This window comes from Erythrolamprus reginae, chromosome 13, assembly GCF_031021105.1.
Source record: "Erythrolamprus reginae isolate rEryReg1 chromosome 13, rEryReg1.hap1, whole genome shotgun sequence".
Taxonomy (NCBI): Eukaryota; Metazoa; Chordata; class Lepidosauria; order Squamata; family Dipsadidae; genus Erythrolamprus; species Erythrolamprus reginae.
In genome coordinates this window covers 10,168,238-10,189,666 of record NC_091962.1, presented here as the reverse complement: position 1 = coordinate 10,189,666, position 21,429 = coordinate 10,168,238, and the positions used below count along the sequence as shown (strand labels likewise).

Here is a 21,429-nt window from a genome sequence, read left to right as displayed (position 1 = left end):
AGAAATCACTACCCCTAAATCCTTGCCAAACATGCCAAAGAAGTTTGAGGCAACACGGGATATTTGCATTTGTCAGTCAAGATGTCAGAAAGGGAGCTTCCAGCTAGCCAGGGAGTCTACCTTTGAGAACAGCATGCCGGGAAACCAGCACAACATAACAACAAGGATCTTGTTTTGTGGGAGGTGTTTGCTGAGTGTTTGGTAGGAGAGATGGATGACGGAACAGATTTTGTTTTGGATTTAGGGTTTTCTCCTTTGAATTGCCTGGATGGAATATTTAAAAATATATATACCGGTATATATATTCCACTCTTGCAAATCACGACGAGGAAAAGAGCAGCCGAGGTAGAACAGAATAAAAACTTTATTGTCACTTTTAATGTACGCTAATTGGCGTGCATTGAAATGAAATTTTCGTGGTGTTCCGCTCCCAAAAGATAATTATTATTCATATATATACAGAGAGAGAGAGAGAGAGAGAGAGAGAGAGAGAGAGAGAGAGAGAGAGAGAGAGAGAATGGGTGTTTAATGGGCGTGCGTGGGTCTCCTCTTTCTGACTGCTTTTAGCGTGGATCAATGATTTTACTTAAGAGACCCCGAAGGAGAAGGAAATGGTTTTAAAATGGCCCTGGTTTTTTATTTTAAATTAATTTGAAGCACAAGGCATGCAGGGAAGTTTGATCTGAACGCTGGTGTGTGATTGAAGAAAATGGGGAAATCTGGGATTTCCCCCACATTTCCCCTTGGGGATCTGATCGGTCCTGTCTGTACCTGTGGTTGGAAAAGAGGCCCCTTGGGCTGGTAGCCTCCCGGGCAAGTGCAGGCCCGCTTGACTGCCTGTTGGCTAACCTGTAATTCAGCCCGGAAATGGGGCGACTCCCAGGGAATTGGGTGCGGAGGTGCGACGTGTATGTGAGCAAATGTTTTGGGCGAAGAGGAGGTACTGCCAGGGTCAGAGTTGCCCCTTGGATCCCTTGGGATGTCCTGGCTCAACCTACTTCAGTGTTCCTCACTCTCAGCAACTTTAAGTTGGATGGACTATCAATTCCCAAAATTCACCAGCCGTATGTATAACTTTTAACTGTGCTGGGTGGAGAATTCTGGGAGTTGAAGTCCACCTATCTTAAGCCACGCTGGTTGGAGAAATCTGCGAATTGGAATCCACTCATCTTTAAAGCATGCTGGCTGGGGAATTCTGGGAGTGGAGTCCACCTATTTTAAATTCAATTCAATTCAATTTATTAGATTTGTATGCCGCCCCGAGTCTTCGGAGAGGGGCGGCATACAAATCTAATAAATTGAATTTATTAAATTGAAGACTCCTGGAGGCTCACAACAATAATAAAAACAATATTCCAGCGAAAACAAATCTAATATTAAAAAGCACATAAAACCCTATCATATTTTAAAAAGCAAACAACATATACATACCCAAACATAAATATAAAAAAGCCTGGGGGAAAGGTGTCTCAACTCCCCCATGCCTGGTGGTATAGATGGGTCTTGAGTAATTTACGAAAGACTAGGAGTGTGGGAGCAGTTCTAATCTCCGGGGTGGAGTTGATTCCAGAGGGCCAGGGCTGCCACAGAGAAGGCTCTTCCCCTAGGGCCCGCCAAACAACATTGTTTGGTCGATAGGACCCGGAGAAGGCCAACTCTGTGGGACCTGATCGGTCGCTGGGATTCGTGCGGTAGCAGGCGGTTCCGGAGGTACTCTGGTCCAATGCCATGCAGGGCTTTAAAGGTCATAACCAACACTTTGAATTGTGACCGGAAACTGATCGGCAGCCAATGCAGGCCACAGAGAAACGTGGGCAAATCTAGGAAGCCCCACGATGGCTCTCGCGGCCGCGTTCTGCACGATCTGAAGTTTCCGAACACTTTTCAAAGGTAGCCCCATGTAGAGAGCGTTGCAGTAATCGAACCTCGAGGTGATGAGGGCATGAGCGACTGTGAGCAGTGACTCCCTGTCCAAATAGGGCCGCAACTGGTGCACCAGGCGGACCTGGGCAAAGCACACTGCCTGGAGAATTCTGGGAGTTGAGGTCCACCTATCTTAAGCCACGCTGGTTGGAGAAATCTGGGAATTGGAATCCACTCATCTTTAAAGCACGCTGGCTGGGGAATTCTGGGAGTGGAGTCCACCTATTTTAAAGCGCACTGCCTGGGGAATTCTGGGAGTTGAAGTCCACCCATCTTTAAAACATGTCGGCTAGGAAATTCTGAGAGCAGAAGTCCAAGACCTTTAAAACAAATTGGCTGGGGAATTCTGGGAGTTGAAGTCCACGCAGCTTAAAATTGCTGAGTTGAGAAAAAACTGCCTCTCACAGACTACCAGTTGGTGTGACCATCCTTGCTGTAGTTCAGTGGTTCCCAAACTTGGCAACTTTAAGACTTGTGGACTTCAACTCCCAGAATTCTCCAGCCAGCCTAGCAAAGCAGAGCATAGCATTGCTGGCTGGAGAATTCTGGGAGTTGAAGTCCACAAGTCTTAAAGTTGCCAAGTTTAGGAACCCTTGCTCTAGTTCAAAAAATTAAATCAATGAATAAATCAGGGGAGTGGGAGAGACTAGGGTTGTGTTAGGTTGGGAAAATATGGTCTGATGAAGTTTAATTTTTTTTAAAAAAAAATATGTTCAAGCTAAAGATTACAAAACACACAGACACGCGCACACAAAACCTAGCAAGGGCCCAGATGTCTGAAACGAAGCCTGTATAATAAATTCAGTCTGCTGAATCCAAAATGCCAATGCTGGTCACAGTCAGATAGCCTTTAAATCCAGGACAGTTAAGTTAATTAGTTAATTAATTTCCGTGGCCCTAAAGACTGACAATTGCTGGGGGACTTTAAGAGGCGGTGCGTGTGGGGACAGCAAATGTATTCATTTATTTTTAGTTGATTGACAGGACTGACAGGCCGCTATGATCAGCATTCACTAGGAATGGCGTGAATATCAGGAGTAAGGGCACTGTTATTTTTTGTGCCGGATTGTCATTCGAGCAGCCCATCGCTGGAGTTCCATTCTTTTGATATATATTTTTTTTTCATCATCCTGTACTGGTTGTCGCTGATAAAGTGATCGTTATCACTTGTTTGCATGTTATGGTGAATGATTGTAACTATGATTTATGATCTATGACCTGTCACTTTGTTGTTTGCATGCACACGGAGAGCTTATGCACGGGAGACAAATTACTTGTGTGTCCAGTTGGTGTCCAATAAAGAATTGAATCCTATCCTATTGTAATATATTTTCTATTCTGTTTTGTTCTATTCTATTCTCTAGTCTAGCCTGGTCTAGTCTATTTATTCTATTCTCTACTTATTCTATATCATTCCATTTTCTATCCTATCCCATGTTCTGTTATATTCCATTCCATTTTATTTCTTCCTCCTCCTTTTCTTCTATTCCATTCCATTTTTTTCTATTCTATTCTATCCCATTTTCGGTTCTGTTCTGGAGGGGTCTTATTCCTGGAGGGATCTTATTCCTGGAGGGGTCTTATTCCTGGAGGCGTCTGTAATATGGTAAATGATTTAGCTTTACTAGATAAATGGTCAAAGCAATGGAAACTGCAGTTTAATGTTTCCAAATGTAAAATAATGCACTTGGGGAAAAGGAATCCTCAATCTGAGTATTGTATTGGCAGTTCTGTGTTAGCAAAAACTTCAGAAGAGAAGGATTTAGGGGTAGTGATTTCTGACAGCCTCAAAATGGGAGAGCAGTGTGGTCGGGCGGTAGGAAAAGCAAGTAGGATGCTTGGCTGCATAGCTAGAGGTATAACAAGCAGGAAGAGGGAGATTGTGATCCCCTTATATAGAGTGCTGGTGAGACCACATTTGGAATAATACTGTGTTCAGTTCTGGAGACCTCACCTACAAAAAGATATTGACAAAATTGAAGGGGTCCAAAGACGGGCTACAAGAATGGTGGAAGGTCTTAAGCATAAAACGTATCAGGAAAGACTTAATGAACTCAATCTGTCTAGTCTGGAGGACAGAAGGAAAAGGGGGGACATGATCAAAACATTTAAATATGTCAAAGGGTTAAATAAGGTCCAGGAGGGAAGTGTTTTTAATAGGAAAGTGAACACAAGAACAAGGGGACACAATCTGAAGTTAGTTGGGGAGAAGATCAAAAGCACCATGAGAAAATATTATTTTACTGAAAGAGTAGTAGATCCTTGGAACAAACTTCCAGCAGACGTGGTTGGTACATCCACCGTCACTGAATTTAAACATGCCTGGGATAAACATAGATCCATTCTAAGACAAAATACAGAAAATAGTATAGATGGACCATGAGGTCTTTTTCTGCCGTCAATCTTCTATGTTTCTATTCTTCTATTCCATTCCATTTTATTCTCTTCTCTTTCTGGAGTGCTTGTTTTCGTATTGTTTTTAGGGAAACTTTGTTTCGCTTATTTTTGAAAGCTTACTATTTCCCCCTGGTTTGGCACTTCTCTCCTACATAAATAAATAAAACGTTGTTTTTAAAAAACAGATATGTTTGGTTTTGCAATTGTCTTGAAGGCCCTCTTTTAAAATCATCCAAGCCAATCCTTGCACTTGGGGGTATGTGTGTGTGGATAAAAGAAGGTAACTCTGTTGCCCCCCTTAAATATTTTCATCTTCCCCTTCTTTCAATTGGTTATTTTGATTTCTCTCAGCTCCCCAGATGTCTTAAAAACTTATTCTCTTGTAAAATCATTCCCCTTGAGAGTACAAATTCTGCTACATGGAACAGCCCCAGCCTGGACCCAATTCACATTGGTTCTGGTCCTCAAACTCAGGCTGGGATTTCAGTGATGATTTTTCCACTAAAAATGGGAGAAGGTTAGGCTACATCTTTCAGCTGTGGCGAGGGGGGCGTTTGCCCAGGTTCGCCTGGTGCACCAGTTGCGGCCCTATCTGGACTGGGACTCCCTGCTCACAGTCACTCATGCTCTCATCACCTCGAGGTTCGACTACTGTAACGCTCTCTACATGGGGCTACCTTTGAAAAGTGTTCGGAAACTTCAGATCGTGCAGAATGCAGCTGCGAGAGCAGTCATGGGCTTCCCCAAATATGCCCATGTCACACCAACACTCCACAGTCTGCATTGGTTGCCGATCAGTTTCCGGTCACAATTCAAAGTGTTGATTATGACCTATAAAGCCCTTCATGGCACCGGACCAGATTACCTCCGGGACCGCCTTCTGCCGCACGAATCCCAGCGACCAGTTAGGTCCCACAGAGTTGGCCTTCTCCGAGTCCCGTCAACTAAACAATGTCGTTTGGCAGGATTTAGGGGAAGACCCTTCTCTGTGGCGGCCCCGGCCCTCTGGAACCAGCTCCCGCAAGAGATTAGAATTGCCCCCACCCTCCTCGCCTTTCGTAAGCTCCTTAAAACCCACCTCTGCAATCAGGCATGGGGGAACTGAGATATTCCTTCCCCCTAGGCCTTTACAATTTATGCATGGTATGTTTGTGTGTATGTTTGGTTTTATAATAAGGGTTTTTAGTTGTTTTAGTATTGGATTGTTACATGCTGTTTTTATCACTGTTGTTAGCCGCCCCGAGTCTACGGAGAGGGGCGGCATACAAATCCAATAAATAATAAAATAATAATAATAATAATACATGACTCCTGGGTGTCCTTCCAATGTTAGGATGTTATGCATGGAATATAATTTGGGTTTAAAATTCTCGGGCTGGGATAAAAAAAATTCTTTTATTGATGGGAAAACACATGTAGTTTTGTCTCTGTTTTCTGGTAGCAAATTTAACCGGGCACGATGAAGAGAGAGTGGGGATGGAAAATTTCGAACTGCTCAAAGTCTTGGGTACCGGAGGTAAGTAACTATGTTTACAAGGTTTTAAGCTAGCACTCCCCCCCCCCTCTCTCTCCCCCCTCTGCTTTGCTCTGCCTAATGATAGAGACAGCATTTTTCCCCCTTTGCAAACAAAAACAAAACCCATTAAGAATCTTGAAATTGAAGCTATTTTTCACTCTGATTCGGTGGGGAGGGGATTGAAAAGCTGCAATGCTCGAATTACAAGAGCCGTTGAGCGCACATTTTCCATTGCTAACCGGGGTGTTGTTAAAAGTGAGGGTCCCCTCGTTTTTAAAGTAAGGTTCAACATTTAGGCAAGTGGACAACCATTTAAATAGGAGCCAGCCGTGTTCAGCAGTTGCCCAAAAAAGCCAACACAGTTCTAGGCTGCATTAACAGAGGGATAGAATCAAGATCAGTGGCTTGCATTGGCTGCCGATCAGTTTCAATTCAAAGTGTTGGTCATGACCTTTAAAGCCCTACATGGCATTGGACCAGATTACCTCTGGAACCACCTGCTACCGCACGAATCCCAGCGACCGATAAGGTCCCACAGAGTTGGCCTTCTCCGGCTCCCGTCGACTAAACAATGTCGTTTGGCGGGCTCCTGGGGAAGAGCCTTCTCTGTGGCGGCCCCAGCCCTCTGGAACCAACTCCCCCCAGAGATTAGAACTGCCCCCACCCTCCCTGTCTTTCGTAAACTACTCAAGAGTCACTTATACCGCCAGGCATGGGGGAGTTGAGATAGCTCTTCCCCCTAGGCCATTACAAGTCATGCATTGTATGTTTGTGTGTGTTTGGCTTTATAATAGGGGTTTTTAGTTGTTTTTTATTGTTGTTAGCCGCCCCGAGTCTGCGGAGAGGGGCGGCATACAAATCCAATAAATAATAATAATAATAATAATAATTATTATTATTATTATTATTATTATTATTATCACGTGAAGGGTTAATACCACTTTATAAGGCCTTGGTAAGGCCACACTTGGAATACAGTATCCAGTTTTGGTCCCCATGATGCAATAAGGATGTTGAGATTCTAGAAAGAGTGCAGAGAAGAGCGACAAAGAGGATTAGGGAACCGGAGGCTACATCATATGAAGAACGGTTGCAGGAACTGGGCATGGCTAGTTTCATGAAAAGAAGGACCAGGGGAGAGAGACATGATAGCAGCCTTCCAATATCTCAGGGGTTGCCCCAAAGAAGAGGGAGTCAAGCTATTCTCCATAGCACCTGAGGGGAGAACAAGAAGCAATGGGTGGAAACTAAACAAGGAGAGAAGCGACTTAGAACTAATTTTCTGACAGTTTGAACAATTAACCGGTGGAACTACCTGCCTCCAGAAGTGGTGAATGCTCCAACACTAGAAATTTTTGTCTGAAGTAATGTAGGATTCCCTGGCTAGGCAGGGGGTGGGACTAGAAGACCTCTAGGGTCCCTTATAACTCTGTTGTTGTTCTTCTTCTTCTTCTTCCTTTCTTCTTCTTCCTCCTCCTTCTTCTTCTTCTTCCTCCTCCTTTCTTCTTCCTCCTCCTCCTCCCTCCTCCTCCTCCTTCCTCCTCCTTTCTTCTCCTTCTTCTTCCTCCTTCTCCTCCCTCCTCCTCCTCCTCCCTCCTCCTCCTCCTTCTTCTTCCTCCTCCTTTCTTCTTCTTCCTCCTCCCTCCTCCTCCTTCTTCTTCCTCCTCCTTTCTTCTCATTCTTCTTCTTCTTCCTCCTTCCTCCTCCTTCTTCCTCCTCCTTTCTTCTCCTTCTTCTTCCTCCTCCTCCTCCCTCCTCCTCCTCCTCCTCCTTCCTCCTTTCTTCTTCTTCCTCCTCCTCCTTTCTTCTTATTCTTCTTCCTCCTCCCTCCTCCTCCTCCTCCTTCTGCTCCTTCTCTTCTTTCTTCCTTCTTCTTAATACAGTACTATTATTTCAGGAGGTGATTGTTGTTGTTATTATTATTATTATCGCACCTTTCGGGCCACACTTGGTTAAGTGAATCACTGCAGTTAAGTTAGGAACCCCGTTGCTAAGTGAGTTTGGCTTTGCGTGTCAGATGGCCGCAAAAGTGGATCGCGTACCCTTCCCCCCGGAACCCTGCGTCCACCATAAATAGGAGCCAAGTGCCAGGCGTCCCCATTTTGATCCCATGACCGACAGAGATGCCGCAATGGTCGTCGGTGTGGAAAACAGTCACAAGTCGCTTGTATCGGTGCTGCCCTAACCTCGGTCGCTAAACAGGCTTGTATTGGATTGTTTTTCACTTGTTGTGAGCCGCCCCGAGTCTTCGGAGAGGGGCGGCATACAAATCCAAATAATAAATAAATAAATAAATAAAAGGTCCGCCTGCTAAGTCCACCACCACCACCACCAATTGCTTTCCCCCTTCTGCGCTTCAGCCTATGGGAAGGTGTTCCTGGTCCGTAAACTCACCGGCCACGACGCCAACAAGCTTTATGCCATGAAAGTGCTCCGCAAAGCGGCCATCGTCGCCAAGGCCAAGACGACCGAGCACACGCGGACCGAACGGACCGTCCTGGAGCACGTCCGCCAGTCGCCGTTCCTCGTGACGCTGCACTACGCCTTCCAGACGGAGTCCAAGCTCCATCTCATTCTCGGTAGGGGTGTGTGTGTGTGTTTGTGTGTGTAGGATGGGAGGGGAGGGGCTGGGGAGGTCGGCCTGCGTCCGAGGGTCCCGTCCAAGCCTCTCCGGTTGCTTCCTTCCTAGATTACGTGAGCGGAGGCGAGCTGTTCACTCACTTGTACCAACGGGACCATTTCTCGGAGGAGGAAGTACAGTTTTACAGCGGGGAGATCATTTTGGCACTTGAACACCTCCACAAGGTGAGAACTCGTTCATTCACTCACCTTAAAACCTCTAGGTCGCACGTCTCCCCTGAACTATAGAAGAGAATGGAGTAGAATAGAATATAGAACAGAAATAGAACAGAAAATAGAACAGAATAGAGAATAGAATAGAATAGAAAATAGAATAGAGAACAGAATAGAATATAGAATAGAATATAGAAAAGGAAATAGAATAGAATAGAATGGAATATAGAATAGAATAGAAAATACAATACAATGAAATATAGAATAGAATAGAAAATACAATAGAATAGGAAATAGAATGGAATAGAATGGAATATAGAATAGAATAGAAAATAGAATAGAATAGGAAATAGAATAGAATATAGAATAGAATATAGAATAGGAAATAGAATATGAAATAGAATAGAATAGAATGGAATATAGAATAGAATAGAAAATAGAATAGAATAGAGAACAGAAAATAGAACAGAAAATAGAATAGAACAGAAAATAGAATATAGAATAGAATAGGAAATAGAATAGAATAGAAAATAGAATAGAATGGAATAGAAAATAGAATGGAATATAGAATAGAATAGAAAATAGAATAGAATAGGAAATAGAATAGAATAGGAAATAGAATAGAATAGAAAATAGAATAGAATAGGAAATAGAATGGAATAGAAAATAGCATAGAATATAGAATATAGAATATAGAATAGAATAGAATATAGAATAGAAAATACAATAGAATAGGAAATAGAATGGAATAGAAAATAGCATAGAATATAGAATATAGAATAGAATATAGAATAGGAAACAGAACAGAATGTAAAATAGAGTCGGCAACAATGCAGAGGGAATAATTTGTAGGGATTCTTTTACCTTGACCTCGGTTTCAACTAACCCAGCATTGATAGGGAATGCTGGTCTGGCTGAGTTTCAGGCGCCAAGGTTCCTGCTGCGAGATGCGGCAGTTAAAAATCTTATTGCAAGTCGTCCTTAATTTACGACCACAGTCCTTGACTGTTTGAAGTGATGACAGCACTCAGAGTGGGGTCGGAGGTAGAAGCAGCTTATGACCAGTCCTCAAATTTATGACCATCGCCGTGGTCCCTACGGCGATGCGATTCGAGCACTTGTCAAAAGTCATATGATTGTGACAGTCGCGGGATCCTGGGAACACACGATCGCCATTTCTGACTTTCCGAGCTGGCTTCTGATAAGCTAAGGTGGGAAGCCGGCAGGAAAGGCTGCAAGTCACGGTCACACGATGTCTCACTTAACGACTGGGGGTGATTCATTTAACAACCACGGTAAAGAAAAAGGCCGTAAAATTGGTGTGGTGATGGGAATGTGTCCTCTAGCAACTGCAATGCTTCATGACTGAATTTACTGGTGCTTGTGGCCGTAAGTTGAGGACTGACAAAATAGGTTTTGTAGGCACAAGGGGCCAAAGAGGTTTTTTTTTCTTTTCTCATTCCTCAGCTTGGCATCATTTATCGGGACGTGAAGCTGGAAAACATTTTGCTGGACAACGAGGGTCACGTGGTGCTGACCGACTTCGGACTGAGCAAGGAATTTGTGACGGAGGATGTGAGTTCGAATTGCTTCTTTCTTCCCATAGCGGCATTCCGTGATTGTCTGGTTCTTGGAGGATCAGGTTTTAGACAGAACTTGAGTAGAAATGGGCGCGGGAGTGGGTGGGTTTGAGTCTTTGTAGGCGGGTGAGGGGGGGCAGCATTGCTTGAAGAAACAGCTTTTGCCAGCCATTTAAGAAGAGATGTGTGGACTTCAACTCCCAGAATTCCTTATGGCTGGCTGAAGAATTCTGGGAGTTGGAAGTCCACAAATTGTCAGATTTGGAGACCCCCCCCCCCCTCCCCGGATTAGATAATCTTCGATTCTGATCTAGTTTCTTCTCCAGTCTTCAGACTGCACAAAATGTGCTTCTTTACTAATTGTTATCAAAACTTCCTCCCTCCCTCCCTTCCTCTAATATGGCTATCTATCTTATCTGCCTTCCTCCTCTTTCTCTTTTTCTTTCTTCCTTCCCTTCTTTCTTTCCTTCTTCTTCCTTCTCTCTTTGCCTTCCTTGCTTCCTCTGATATGGCTGCCTCTTTTATCTGCCTGTCTTCTTTCTTTCTCTTTCTCTCTTTCTTCCTTTCCTTCTTCCTTCTCTCTTTGCCTTCCTTCCTTTCTTCCTCTGATATGGCTGACTCTTTTATCTGCCTGCCTTCTTTCTCTTTCTCTCTTTCTTCCTTTCCTTCTTCCTTTCCTTCTTCTTCCTTGTCTCTTTGCCTTCCTTGCTTCCTCTGATATGGCTGCCTCTTTTATCTGCCTGTCTTCTTTCTCTTTCTCTCTTTCTTCCTTTCCTTCTTCCTTCTCTCTTTGCCTTCCTTCCTCTGATATGGCTGCCTAACTTATCTACATGTCTTTCTCTTCCTTCCTTCCCTTCTCCCTTCCCTTCTTTCCTCCCTCCCTCTAATATGACTGCCTATTTTATCTGCCTGCTTCCCTCCTTCCTTCCCTTATTTCTTTCCTTCTCCTTCCTCCCCTCTTTTCCTTCCTTCCTTCCTTTCCTTCTTCCTTCCCTCTTTTTCTTCCTTCCTCTAATATGGCTGCCTATCTTATCTGCCTTTCTTCCTTCCCTCTTTCCCATCTTTCCTCCTTTTCCTCCCTTCCGTTCCCTTCTCTTCCTTTTCTTTTCATTTCCCTTTGCCACAGAAAGAACGGACCTTCTCGTTTTGCGGCACCATCGAATACATGGCCCCCGAGATCGTACGCAGCAAAAGTGGACACGGCAAGGTGAGAAGGTTGGCCTATAAAATTCTCCGCCCCAGGCCTGAAAAACTGGAAAGCAGGTTTCTCACATATCGGCAGTAACAGCCTGCGCGGAAGCTTACGATAAAATGGGCGTGGGGAAGGGAATGATCTTGCTTTTGCCAGTCGTTAAACATATCACACCGTTGTTAAGTGAATCCAGAGCCCCCCCACCGCCACTGAGGGGGGATTTAGCTGGTACGGGTGAACTGGTAGTAGCGACCTGCAGACGGCTGCCCAGCCGCCCCGGCGATATGCCGTCCTATTTAGCCACATTTTCTATGCCACATGCATTTGTGTGCGAGAGCAAAGCACAGTACACTCAAATTTTCAGTGCTAGGTGATCCGATAGGTAAATTATGTGAAGGCCACCACTCCTTGCCCCTGATTTACTAGATAAATGGCCAAAGCAATGGAAACTGCAGTTTAATGTTTCCAAATGTAAAATAATGCACTTGGGCAAAATTAATCCTCAATCTGAGTATTGCACTGGCAGTTCTGTGTTAGCAAAAACTTCAGAAGAGAAGGATTTAGGGGTCGTGATTTCTGACAGTCTCAAAGTGGGTGAACAGTGCAGTCAGGCGGTAGGGAAAGCAAGTAGGATGCTTGGCTGCATAGCTAGAGGTATAACAAGCAGGAAGAGGGAGATTATGATCCCGCTGTATAGAGTGCTGGTGAGACCCCATTTGGAATAATACTGTGTTCAGTTCTGGAGACCTCACCTACAAAAAGATATTGACAAAATTGAACGGGTTCAAAGACGGGCTACAAGAATGGTGGAAGGTCTTAAGCATAAAACGTATCAGGAAAGACTTCATGAACTCCATCTGTAGAGTCTGGAGGACAGAAGGAAAAGGGGGGACATGATCGAAACATTTAAATATGTTAAAAGGTTAAATAAAGTCCAGGAGGGAAGTGTTTTTAATAGGAAAGTGAACACAAGAACACAATCTGAAGTTAGTTGGGGGAAAGATCAGAAGCAACGTGATAAAATATTATTCGATGGAAAGAGTAGTAGATCCTTGGAACAAATTTCCAGCAGATGTTGTTGGTAAATCCACAGTCACTGAATTTAAACATGCCTGAGATAAACATATATCCATCCTAAGATAAAATACAGGAAATAGTATAGTCTTCCATATTTCTATGCCCCGTTCATTTTGAGCGCCGGAAGCCAGCGGGAAAAATCACAAATAGGGATCCCATGGACACCCCAACCTCCAAATTGCCCAGTGCCTGGATTTTCATCCTGTGACCGTCATAACCACGAGGAACGGTTGTGTGTCCCATTTTCCAACGCTGCTGGAACTTCGAGCGGTCGCTAAACGGACGGTCGTACGTTCGAGGACCCCCTGTATTATATCGGTTCAGTCATGAATTTTTCCCCTCTTGCAGTCTGTGGACTGGTGGAGTTTGGGCATCTTGGTCTTTGAGCTTTTGACCGGCGCGTCTCCGTTCACCCTCGAAGGAGAGAAGAATTCCCAGGCGGAAGTCTCCAGGTGAGGTCAGGGGGGGGGGGGAGAACTGGAGAAGGGGGGGCAGGTAGATGATGAAATGAAGAGCAAAATCAATCCAGATACAAGAGGGATGGAACGGAGGATGGCGGGGAGAAGAGATAAGAGCCATGAAGTTGACGGACATAACTTGATTCCCAGGGTGGAGGGGAAAAAAAATAATCCAAGCAAAATGCATGAAAAAAATAAAAAAAGTGGCATTTGAATGGCACCTTGCTTGGCACGCGGTGGCTCAGCAGCTAAGACGCTGAGCTTAGGTAGGGAAAGTAAGTAGGATGCTTGGTTGCATAGCTAGAGGTATAACAAGCAGGAAGAGGGAGATTGTGATCCCCTTATGTAGAGTGCTGGTGAGGCCACATTTGGAATATGTGTCCAGTTCTGGAGACCTCACCTACAAAAAGATATTGACAAAATTGAACGGGTCCAAAGACGGGCTACAAGAATGGTGGAAGGTCTTAAGCATAAAACGTATCAGGAAAGACTTCATGAACTCAATCTGTATAGTCTGGAGGATGGAAGGGAAAGGGGGGACATGATCGAAACATTTAAATATATTAAAGGGTTAAATAAGGTCCAGGAGGGAAGTGTTTTTAATAGGAAAGTGAACACAAGAACAAGGGGACACAATCTGAAGTTAGTTGGGGGAAAGATCAAAAGCAACGTGAGAAAATATTATTTCACTGAAAGAGTAGTAGATCCTTGGAACAAACTTCCAGCAGACGTGGTTGGTAAATCCACAGGAACTGGATTTAAACATGCCTGGGATAAACATAGATCCATTGTAAGATAAAACACAGGAAATAGTATAAGGGCAGACTAGATGGACCATGAGGTCTTTTTCTGCCATCAGTCTTCTATGTTTCTATGAGCTTGTCGGTCAGAATGACCAGCAGCTTAGAAAAAGCCCTGTAAAGTGGTATATAAGTATATAAGTCTATGTGCTCTTGCCCTCCTTCCCTCCCTCCCTTTCTTCCATACATACATCAACTCTGCTGCGTGCCAGTAGTTCGATCCTGACTGGCTCATGGTTGACTCAGCCTCCCGTCCTTCTAAGGGTGGTAAAATGAGGAGCCGGATTGTTGGGGGCAAGAGGCTGACTCTGCTTAGAGGGGGGGGGCTGTAAAACACTCTGATGTGCGGGATATAAGTCTTAAGTGCTCTTGCTCTTGCTATTCTAGAAGGATCCTGAAGTGCAGCCCGCCCTTCCCGTCGGTGATCGGCCACGAGGCTCGCGATCTCCTGCAGAAGCTCCTGTGCAAAGACCCCAGGAAACGCTTGGGGTCCGGCCCGATGGGGGCCCAGGAGATTAAAGACCACCCGTTCTTCAGGGTAAGGTTTGCAAGTCTAGCGCCTGCCTTGGAGATGCTGAGCGGGGCCGATTCCTGGCATGACCTCCCCTCCGGAGAACCGTTTGCGCAAGGATTGGGATTGTCACTGCGCAACGCCTGAATTTATTGCGCTTGGTTGGGGGGGGGGGTTAGCTTTGTTTTGAGCAGGGATCTTTAACCTCAGTGACTTTTAAGGGGTGTGGACCTCAACTCCCAGAATCCTCTAGCCAGTGTTGAGTCAAAGTTCACCCATCTTCAAGCATGCTGGCTGGGGAATCCTGGGGATTGAAGTTCATTCATCATAAAGCATGCTGGCTGGGGGATTCTGGGAGTTGAAGTCCACCCATCTTAACGTATACTGTCTAGGGAATTCTGGGAATTAGAGTCCATCCAACTCCAGATTGTGCAGAACGCGGCCGCGAGAGCCATCGTGGGGCTTCCCAGATTCGCCCACGGAAACTTCAGATCGTGCAGAATGCAGCTGCGAGAGCAATATTGGGCTTACCTAGGTATGCCCATGTTACACCAACACTCCGTGGCCTGCAATGGCTGCCGATCAGTTTCCGGTCACAATTCAAAGTGTTGGTCATGACTTTTAAAGCCCTACTTGGCATTGGACCAGAGTACCTCCGGAACCGCTTGCTACCGCACGAATCCCAGCGGCCGATAAGGTCCCACAGAGTTGGCGTTCTCCGGGTCCCGTCGACTAAACAATGTCGTCTGCCGGGCCCCAGGGAAAGAGCCTTCTCTGTGGCGGCCCCGGCCCTCTGGAATCAACTCCCCCCGGAGATTAGAACTGCTCCCACCCTCCTTGCCTTTCGCAAGCTTCTTAAAACCCACCTCTGTCGTCAGGCATGGGGGAATTGAAATTTCCCTTCCCCCTAGGCTTATAGAATTTATACATGGCATGCTTGTATGTATGAGTGGTTCTTTAAATTGGGGTTTTTTAGATTGTTTTTAATATTAGATTTGTTTACATTGTCTTTTTATATTGTTGTTAGCCGCCCGGAGTCTTCGGAGAGGGGCGGCATACAAATCTAATAAATAATAATAATAATAATAATAATAATAATTATTATTATTATTATTATTATTATTGGAATCAAAGTCCATCCATCTTAACGCATGCTGTCTGGGGGATTCTGGGAGTTGAAGTCCACCCATCTTGAAATTGCCGACGTTGAGCTGGTTTATCTCTGCAGCCCAGTCATATCTTCTCTCCAATTATTTTTCCCCCCTCCAGGCTTTGGACTGGGATGAATTAGCAGCGCGCCGCCTCAGGCCGCCCTTTAAACCCCTCATTCGTCACGAGTTGGACGTGCGGAACTTTGCCGAAGAATTCACCAGCTTGGAGCCCATCTACTCTCCGGCTGGGACCCCTCCCAGCCTAGACCGTGTCTTCCAGGTGCGTTCACCATATTTCCATAGGTGTTGCAGATGGCAGACTTTGTTTTATGATGGGTGTTTTTTTTTTGTTTTAAAGCGCTTAGTAAGATTTACGGCAAAACGTAACCAAAATAACAAACAATGAGTTTGTTTAACCCCTGCAGCATTCATAATTACGACCTCTGGGTTCATAAAATCAGATGTCATAGGATGGCGGTCATAACTTGAAGACTCTCTGTCATTGGATGGTTCATTGCAAGCGTTTGTGAAAAGATTGTAATAGAAACATAGAAGACTGACGGCAGAAAAAGACCTCATGGTCCATCTAGTCTGCCATTATACTATTTCCTGTATTTTATCTTAGGATGGATATATGTTTATCCCAGGCATGTTTAAATTCAGTTACTGTGGATTCACCAACCACGTCTGCTGGAAGTTTGTTCCAAGGATCTACTACTCTTTCAGTGAAATAATATTTCATCACGTTGCTTTTGATCTTTCCCCCAACTAACTTCAGATTGTGTCCCCTTGTTCTTGTGTTCACTTTCCTATTAAAAACACTTCCCTCCTGGACCTTATTTAACTCTTTAACATATTTAAATGTTTTGATCATGTCCCCCCCTTTTCCTTCTGTCCTCCAGACTATACAGATGGAGTTCATTAAGTCTTTCCTGATACGTTTTATGCTTAAGACCTTCCACCATTCTTGTAGCCCGTCTTTGGACCCGTTCAATTTTGTCAATATCTTTTTGTAGGTGAGGTCTCCAGAACTGAACACAGTATTCCAAATGTGGCCTCACCAGCACTCTATATAGCGGGATCATAATCTCCCTCTTCCTGCTTGTTATACCTCTATTTGCAGTAATCTGTTGGCGGTGTGTTAATGTTGGAAATAATGTTCTATCGGTAACAATATTCATGGCAAAACAAACTTTTAAGGATAGGGAAAAGGCTAGGCTAATATTAAGACTCAAACTCCAGTCCCAGAGCAGGCACCTTGGGATGTGTAAATTCATATAAAATGACAATTAAATCAATCCAAATTTTCATTTCGATGCATTGGATTTCTCCATATAATCAAACTTCCTGGACCAAGGAGCCACAAAATTACTAGAATGAGGGAGAATTAAAATGAATATAAAGTTGCAGAGAAAAAGGAAAGAGATGGGATATTTCTTTTCTTTTTTTAAAAAAGACCTCACCTACAAAAAGATATTGACAAAATTGAACAGGTCCAAAGACGGGCTACAAGAATGGTGGAAGGTCTTAAGCATAAAACGTATCAGGAAAGACTTAATGAACTCAATCTGTAGAGTCTGGAGGACAGAAGGAAAAGGGGGGACATGATCGAAACATTTAAATACGTTAAAGAGTTAAATAAGGTCCAGGAGGGAAGTGTTTTTAATAGGAAAGTGAACACAAGAACAAGGGGACACAATTTGAAGTTAGTTGAAGGAAAGATCAAAAGCAACATGAGAAAATATTATTTTACTGAAAGAGTAGTAGATCCTTGGAACAAACTTCCAGCAGATGTGGTTGGTAAATCCACAGGGACTGAATGTAAACATGCCTGGGATAAACATAGATCCATTGTAAGATAAAATACAGTAAATAGTATAAGGGCAGACTAGATGGACCATGAGGTCTTTTTCTGCCGTCAGTCTTCTATGTTTCTATGAGCTTGTCGGTCAGAATAACCGGCAGCTTAGAAAAAGCCCTGTAAAGTGGTATATAAGTATATACCGTAAGTCTATATGCTCTTGCCCTCCTTGCCGTCAGTCTTCTATGTTTCTATCTTTCCGAGTCGTTAAAAAAGGGGGCAGAAAAATTGTGGTTTTTTCGCGTTGAAACCAGTTGTTTTTCTTTCAACGATCGAAATCGTTTCAGGAAGTGCCTTGCACAAACTTACTCATCTGCGAAGACGGTGGAACAGAAGAAAAGTGGGGGTTTGTTTTCGTCTTGGAGGACTAGATTTTTTTTTTGGATTGGCGACTTTCAAAATGTTCTTTCAAACTTCCAAGCAACCAGCCAGCAACGGTTGCGCCTGCGCTGACATTTCAGGGGTCCTTTGAGTGACGTGACACCCCAGGATCTGGGATTCACTTAAGAGTTCAAAAAGAGATGGTCCCCTTCTATATGAGAATGATAGAGGGCAATTATCTCGACTAACAATCGCAGATTTAGCAACCGTTCAAAGTTACAAGAATCACTGAAAAATGTGACTTAGGACGGACTGATAACCATTGCAGCATCCTTTGGGTGCAAGGGGGGGGGGTGTTGTCGAGTGAACAAAATGTGGGTGCTTGATTCACCCAACAAATTTTGATTCACCCTCCCCCCTGTTGTTTAATATCTACATGAAACCGCTGGGTTCTACAGGTGGCATATATCACCATCAAGACTAGCCCAAACTTATCCTAAATTAAAACCAAATTGTTGGAGAGGCTCAAACACAAACGGAACGTTCTTCCACATGTGGTGGACTTGCCCAAAAATCAAAATATTATGGAATAAAATTAGAAAACGGATACAGGAAATTACTAAAATCAATCTGCAACTTAAACCAGAGATCTTCCTACTAGGTATCATAGACATGAGAATCAAAAAAGAAGATTACCATTTAATACAACACTTAATAAGGGATTTTTAGCTGTTTTAATATTGGATTTACATGCTGTTTTTATTACTGTTGTTAGCCGCCCCGAGTCTGCGGAGAGGGGCGGCATACAAATCCAATAAATGAATAAATGAATAAATGAATGAATAAATATATAAACAAACAAACAAACAAACAAATAAATAAATAAATAAATTACGGCAAGCAGGATCACTATAGCAGAAAATTGGAAGAAAGAAGATTTACCAACGGAAAGAGATTTGATTAAAAAAATATTTGACTGTGCAGAATATGACACACTAACACAAAAACTTAAAAGCGATAAACAAATACAAGATAAAGACACGTGGAAAAACTTTTATAACTGGGCCAACAACCGAAAAAAGAATAGCTGTACATAAGGTTAAAATAAAAAGTAAAAGAAAACACAAAAACAAACCAAATATAGGTGAACAATACTTTACTTATTTGCTGATAAATTCTTTTTACCTGTACTATTAGTAGTACTGTATTTCGATATATGTATAACCACGCTGATACGAACGACCGTGAATTTATAACAAGATAAGCTGTTAAGGAAACAGCAGGAGGGGGGAGGGAAAGGGTTATATGTTGTACTGTCATACAACAGACATCTTACAATTGTACTTACAAACTGACAATACAATGATCTGTTTCTGTGTTTTTAATATGTATATAATCCAATTAAAAATTATTTTAAAAAAAAAACAAAAACCGCTGGGTGAAATCATCCGAGAACAAAAAGTGAGTTACTATCAGTACGCTGATCAAACTCAACTTTACATCTCCACCCATGTGAAGGCTGTTAGGGTCTGGATGGGTGTCAACAGACTCAAGCTCAACCCTAACAAGATGGAGTGGCTGTCCACCTGTCCATCCATTACCCTAAGGAGGGGGAGTCTCTGCCCCCTCAGAGAGGGTCTGCAACTTGGGCGTCCTCCTCGATCCACAGCTGAGCTTGGAACACCATCTTTCAGCTGTGGCGAGGGGGACGTTAGCCCAGGTCCGCCTGGTGCACCAGTTGCGGCCCTACCTGGAACAGGGAGTCTCTGCTCACAGTCACTCAGGCCCTCATCACCTCGAGGTTTGACTACTGCAATGCTCTCTACATGGGGCCACCTCTGAAAAGTGTCTGGAAACTACAAAAGGCAACCACGTGAGCAGTCTTGGGCCTGCCCATGTCTCTCCAGCACTCGGTGAACCCAATCGGCTGCCGATTGGTCTCTGAACGCAATTCAAAGTGTTGGTCATGACCTATTAAGCCCTACAGGACCGTCTTCTGCCTCATGTATCCCAGTGGTAGGAGGGAGGGGAGGGAGAGAGGGAGAGAGGGAGGGGAGTAACACAAAATATAGAAGGAAAACAGATGGGAGATAAAAGTATAAAGGGTGCAAATTGAGGATATTTCTTTATGATATCTTGGAAAAATGTATACTGCTCAATAAAATAAAGGGAATACAGTGATCCCCAGCTCGTTGCGAGGGTTCCGTTCCAGGACCCCCCGCAACGAGCGGGTTTTCGCGAAGTAGCGCTGCGGAAGTAAAAACACCATCTGCGCATGTGCAGATGGTGTTTTAAACTTCCGCAGCGCTAGCGAGGAGCCGAAGATTGGGGGGCGGCGCGGCTCTTTTAAAACATCGCCGCCGACATGGGGGGCTCGCTAGCACCCCCCCGAACCCCCAACCCGGGTTTGGGGGGGTGCTAGCAAGCCCCCCATGTCGGCGGCGATGTTTTAAAAGAGCCGCGCCGCCCCCCAATCTTCGGCTCCTCAGCGGCGAGCGAGCGAAGCCAAGCCGGCAGCAATGTTGCCGCCGCTGCAGCCAACGCGCGCTACGATCTTCCGGGCCAGCCAGGCTCAGTGACGGAAGGCAGCCGCTTGGCCCGGGATGCTGGGCCGAGAGGAGCCGGGCTTGATCCGCTGAGCCTGGCTGGCCCGGAAGATCGTAGCGCGCGTTGGCTGCAGCGGCGGCGACATTGCTGCCGGCTTTGCTTCGCTCGCCGCTGCAGCCAACGCGCGCTACGATCTTCCGGGCCAGCCAGGCTCAGCGGATCAAGCCCGGCTCCTCTCGGCCCAGCATCCCGGGCCAAGCGGCTGCCTTCCGTCACTGAGCCTGGCTGGCCCGGAAGATCGTAGCGCGCGTTGGCTGCAGCGGCGGCGACATTGCTGCCGGCTTGGCTTCGCTCGCCGCTGCAACCAACGCGCGCTACGATCTTCCGGGCCAGCCAGGCTCAGTCACGGAAGGCAGCTGCTTGGCCCGGGATGCTGGGCCGAAAGGAGCCGGGCTTGAAGATCGCAGCGCGCGTTGGCTGCGGTGGCGAGGGCTTGCGCTGGAGGGTGGAGGAAGCGGCCATGGGAGGGCGAGCTGCCTCAGGGAGGAGGATCGGGCGGGACCAGGTGGGGGCTGGAATTTCTCCGCTGGGAAGAAGCGGCCAGGGCGAAGGGCGGGCGAGCGGCGAAGGGCGGGCGAGCGGGTGCTGGGGAGGGCTTCTCGCCCTCCCGCCAGCAACAGGGGGAGCGAACGGCGTGGGCAGGCGAAGGGCGGGCGAGCGGCAGCGAGGAGTTTGCGTGGGCGGTGGGGAAACTCCTCGCTGATGCCAGCAAGAGGGGGAAGACCCAGGGAAGCCGCCCAGCAGCTGATCTCCCGGTTGCCATCTACGCATGCGTGCCCATAGAAAAAAAGGGCACGCATGCGTAGATGGTATTTTGACTTCCGGGTTGAAAAATCGCAAATTACCCTGTTCGCAATGGTCGGGGACGCAATAACCGGGGGATCACTGTACTCAAATAACACATCCTAGATCCGAATGAATGAAACATTGAATACTTCGTTCTGTACAAAGTTGAATGTGCACAACAGCATGTGAAATTGATTTGTCACTCAGTGTTGCTTCCTAAGTGGACAGTTTGATTTCACAGAAGTTTGATTGACTTGGAGTTATATTGTGCTGTTTAAGTGTTCCCTTTATTTTTTTGAGCAGTGTAAAATATATATATATATATATATATATATATATATATATATATACATACACACACACACACACACACACACACACACACACACACACACACACACACACTTAGGTGAAGTATGACTTTTAAAAAAGGATTGGGAACCACTGCGCTAGATA

General features: G+C 45.1%; 1 protein-coding gene across 1 annotated transcript in view; it reads left to right on the top strand.

Moving 5' to 3' along the window:
* The window catches only part of RPS6KA4 (ribosomal protein S6 kinase A4), a 44,233-nt gene that overhangs the window by 2,960 nt on the left and 19,844 nt on the right, over positions 1 to 21,429 (top strand). The window contains exons 2-9 of the mRNA XM_070766181.1: positions 5,762 to 5,836; positions 8,197 to 8,415; positions 8,526 to 8,641; positions 10,097 to 10,204; positions 11,336 to 11,416; positions 12,827 to 12,930; positions 14,124 to 14,274; positions 15,517 to 15,678. Coding sequence (XP_070622282.1) covers positions 5,762 to 5,836; positions 8,197 to 8,415; positions 8,526 to 8,641; positions 10,097 to 10,204; positions 11,336 to 11,416; positions 12,827 to 12,930; positions 14,124 to 14,274; positions 15,517 to 15,678 — 1,016 coding nt within the window. The remainder of the gene's footprint in view (positions 1 to 5,761; positions 5,837 to 8,196; positions 8,416 to 8,525; positions 8,642 to 10,096; positions 10,205 to 11,335; positions 11,417 to 12,826; positions 12,931 to 14,123; positions 14,275 to 15,516; positions 15,679 to 21,429) is intronic.